This window comes from Nematolebias whitei, chromosome 20 (genome assembly GCF_014905685.2).
Source record: "Nematolebias whitei isolate Nwh7 chromosome 20, NemWhi1, whole genome shotgun sequence".
Taxonomy (NCBI): Eukaryota; Metazoa; Chordata; class Actinopteri; order Cyprinodontiformes; family Rivulidae; genus Nematolebias; species Nematolebias whitei.
Genome location: NC_056517.1, coordinates 5,007,352 through 5,011,290, shown reverse-complemented (window position 1 = coordinate 5,011,290; position 3,939 = coordinate 5,007,352). Strand labels below are relative to the sequence as shown.

Sequence of the window (3,939 nt, the reverse complement as noted above, 5' to 3'; positions counted from 1 at the left end):
AACCAGGGAATGTGGGCCGAACCAGGGAATGTGGGCCGAACCTGGGAATGTGGGCCGAACCAGGGAATGTGGGCCGAACCAGGGAATGTGGGCCGAACCAGGGAATGTGGGCCAAACCTGGAAATGTGGGCCGAACCAGGGAATGTGGGCCGAACCAGGGAATGTGGGCCAAACCTGGAAATGTGGGCCGAACCAGGGAATGTGGGCTGAACCAGGGAATGTGGGCTGAACCAGGGAATGTGGGCCGGTGTTGTGCCAAAAATCGATTGGCTGACAAATGGCGGCTGCGGGAGCGTGTACGGTAGGACTTTAACAAGAATTTAACAAGATGAACACTTAAAAACAATTATTTGTTTGCTCTGGATGCTGCTCGTTTCTTCGAAATTTAACAAGATGAGAACCTAAAACAATTATTTGTTTGCTCGAAATTATAGCAAAGGTGTGTCTCAGTTGAACTTTTACTCAATAAATGCACTTTAATGTTCAAATTAGCTGCATTTCGCCGAGGCGGTGCAGCTAAATGAAGCTGATTTGACAGTTCCTACAAGCAGCGAGCAGAACAAAAGTGGCAGGTTAAGGCAAGCCAATTGTGTCATTAATAGCTGGTGAAGATTCTCAGGCATCCAGGACATGGTAAATTCAAAAAAGTTGAAGACAAAAATAACAAAGTTTAAAGTAAAATATAATAAATAAAGTCCAGTTGTTTTTGTCTTGAACTTTTTTGAATTTGTCATTATTGCTACTTTTAACTATTACATGTCACAACGGCATGCCATACAACTCAAGTGCAGTCTAGCAGGAGGAAGCTTCTCTTGCATGGGCTGCACAGAGGTGCTAAACAATTTAAAATAAGTCATTTGCAATAAAAATCCATGCTGCCCGTGCGGCTCATCCATCAATCAGCCAACTATGTGTCATGTCCAATCTTACTTTGAAAAACCGCGAAAGAGCGAGTCCGCGATAAACGAACCGTGAAGTAGCGAGGGACTACTGTATAAAGAAATGAGGATGATTGACAGTTTCCCAGTATCAGATTAATTCACAGTATGGTATGAATTCTTATTATCTGCTCAGGAACTGAGGTAAAGTACAGAACATGTCACATATTAAATAATATTAATACATGCACATTTTTATAAATATTAAATATTTGGTAAGCGGTTGATCATGTAAAAAAATGCATTGTTTGTTACACTATAACCCAAAAGTGATTCTCTTTTACATCTTGTATTTTTCATTCATCCTCTCGACTTAAAATGTGTCTGTTTTATTTAAAATATCCTGATTTAAAGGTTGTAAATGTGCCAGGACAGTAGCACAGCTGTGTTTTGTACCTGCAGGCATCGGCCACCTCTCCCTGAAGAGGAAGGGGGCTCTGAGTGTCGCTGAGAACGGTGGCTCTCTGAGGCGATCCTGTGAGTTTGGATCTGACATGTTGTGGCCGCCGCCGCTGGAGTCAGAGGGTGGGTCCAGTCTCGGAAACAAACCGTCTCTTTTGGCCGTTGTTGCTTCAGTTTTGTTCCAAGTGGAGCTTTTTAATGTTCGAAATGTGAATTACTCAGAAATAAACAAACTTTCTCAACATTTAATGTTTGTTCATTTTACACATTGTCATGTCCTCAATTATGACTTCATCATAATATAACAAGACAGCTGTGTTGCTCCTTTTAGAGTAGATTAGAGGCGTGTTATTTTACAAAGGACCTCATTTGGAAAATGAAAAGTCACTTTTAATGATTGTTTACATAAAGAGCCATGAAACAGGCTCTGTGCTAAACAGGAGCTCAAATATTCCAGACCTCGCTGGCTCTCGTGTTTGCCAGGGATGTGACCCAATTATCCCTGAAACAAAATGACCATCAAATGGGTCTAATTGGCCGTGGAGATAACTGAACATGGCACTTGAGCAGCAGCAGCAGCGCGGTGATCCAGCTGAACGATGAGTCACGACGAGGCTGTTTTTTTTTTGTGTGTCCATCTGTCGGCTTCACTCTCCCCTCTGTCTTCAGAGAACCACTCAGCTCCACCGGACGTGACAGGATACTCGTCGGACTCGTCCCACTCCCACACCGAGCGCCACCCCATGTCCAACATGGGGACGATTGCCAGGAACACGCAGAAATACGGCAACGCCGAGCGCATGGAGACAGGCGACGGTGAGAGTCTCCCTGCAACACAAACACTGACCTCTGCTGATACGGTTAACAACACGTCAACCAGGAAGTGACATCACACTGAAGCTGCGCCGTCATGAACTGACCAGTTACACCAGGGGCGTCCAAAATGTGGCCCGAGGGCCATTTGTGGCCCTTGGAGTGATTTTGTGCGGCCCACAACTACAATTAAGGAATGGTATCATTTTGACCCACAGCTTTAAGAGGTTGATGTAGATCTTTAGATTTAATGGTGATACTTTTAAAAATGTTTAGGTTTAACAGAAAAACAAATGAAAATAATCTTCTCAAAATGATCAATATTAAGTGCTATACCAATATGTAGCTTTAATTCATCTCTTTATCTACAGTAAACCTTCACTGACCTACAAAAATTAGAATTTTGGATAATAATCCATAAAGCTTGGCTAAATATAACAAATGTTTTCCAAGAAAATAATTTCAGTTGATTTAATAAACGATGGGGAGATATTGGTCATTTTTAAAAGAATATAAAGTATCATCGACATACAAGTTGATCAGCTTTATCAGTGTCCCTTCAAAGCTTCCATGAGTCTGTTTTAGCGACTGCCAGCTGTTTTTCAGAACCTCATTGACCCTTTTGGGTCGTCCATGGTCCAAATGGGTGTTTGAAGCTCCACCCCTTTTTGTAAAGAGCAATTACTCATTTTAGGCTTTTTCTCTGAAAATGAACAAAAATAACTTTCCGAGCACAAGGAAACAAATAATCCCCCCCCCCCCCCCACCCAAAAAAATATATATAAAATCTCAAAATTAAAAGGTTAATGTTTGTGAGGCTCCTAATGTTCTGGATCTACAAGAATTGAAACTAAACTTTTAACCTTTCTCCAAAATATTGTTGAAGTTGACAGTTTTTTTTAAGTTTTGTTAGATTCAAAATATTCTGTCCCACAAGTCCTTTCATGTGGACAGTTCTGGACAGCTATGAGAACGTTTGGACACCCCTGTGTTGATGCAGCGCCTCTGAATGGACTGGGCCTGTTTTTGAACCTCCACTGTCTGCTCCAACCTGACAGAGCTCCTTTCAGCTTCACATTCACCGCTTCAGTTCAGGACAGACAACCTGAGGGTCATTCAGCAGCTCTCGTCGATGTTTGAAAATAACTTGTTCTGTCAGGACTGCTGTTGTGAGGATTACCAGGCTGACTCGGGTCTTTTCTTTCCGTTGGGACTCGTGTATGTTTTCCAGGTGTTCCCGTCAGCAGTCGTGTGTCGGCCAAGATCCAGCAGCTTGTTAACACGCTGAAGCAGCCCCGCAGGCCACCGCTGAGAGAGTTCTTTGTTGATGACTTCGATGAGCTTCTAGAGGGTCAGACGTTCTCTTTCTGTTCGCATGATTACATTTCAGATCCATGAAGACTGGCCTCGCTCTGTTCCTCTGAAAGCTGAAGCAGCAGAATATCATTTATAGTCTAAATACTACTGGACCAGTTCTGGGTGAACTAAATGAGATGTTTCTGATGATAATGATGGCTGTTTAACCTTTGTTGCATCTGGTGCTAAAAATGATGTCAAATGAAGATTACACATTTTCATGTACTATACAACAAGCATATACAGTTCAAATATAACAGTAAAGTAAAGTCATCCAAGAATATTTCATACTATGTATGGATAAACCTATACCATTATTCATAATAGTATTATTGTCCGCTTCTTTCCTTTCACGTGCATCGTCTCCTGTTCTGTGCAGGTTGAGATTAGATCCTTTATTTTTGACATTCTCATGTTTTTTATAAATTAC

At 41.8% G+C, this 3,939-nt stretch overlaps 1 protein-coding gene across 1 annotated transcript in view; it reads left to right on the top strand.

The window, feature by feature from the left end:
* LOC119426811 (disco-interacting protein 2 homolog C) overlaps positions 1 to 3,893 on the top strand; it is a 61,940-nt gene extending 58,047 nt beyond the window's left edge. Inside the window, exons 5-9 of the mRNA XM_037694391.1 lie at positions 7 to 201; positions 1,341 to 1,463; positions 2,010 to 2,156; positions 3,385 to 3,504; positions 3,889 to 3,893. Coding sequence (XP_037550319.1) covers positions 7 to 201; positions 1,341 to 1,463; positions 2,010 to 2,156; positions 3,385 to 3,504; positions 3,889 to 3,893 — 590 coding nt within the window. The remainder of the gene's footprint in view (positions 1 to 6; positions 202 to 1,340; positions 1,464 to 2,009; positions 2,157 to 3,384; positions 3,505 to 3,888) is intronic.
* The last annotated feature ends 46 nt before the right edge of the window (positions 3,894 to 3,939 follow it).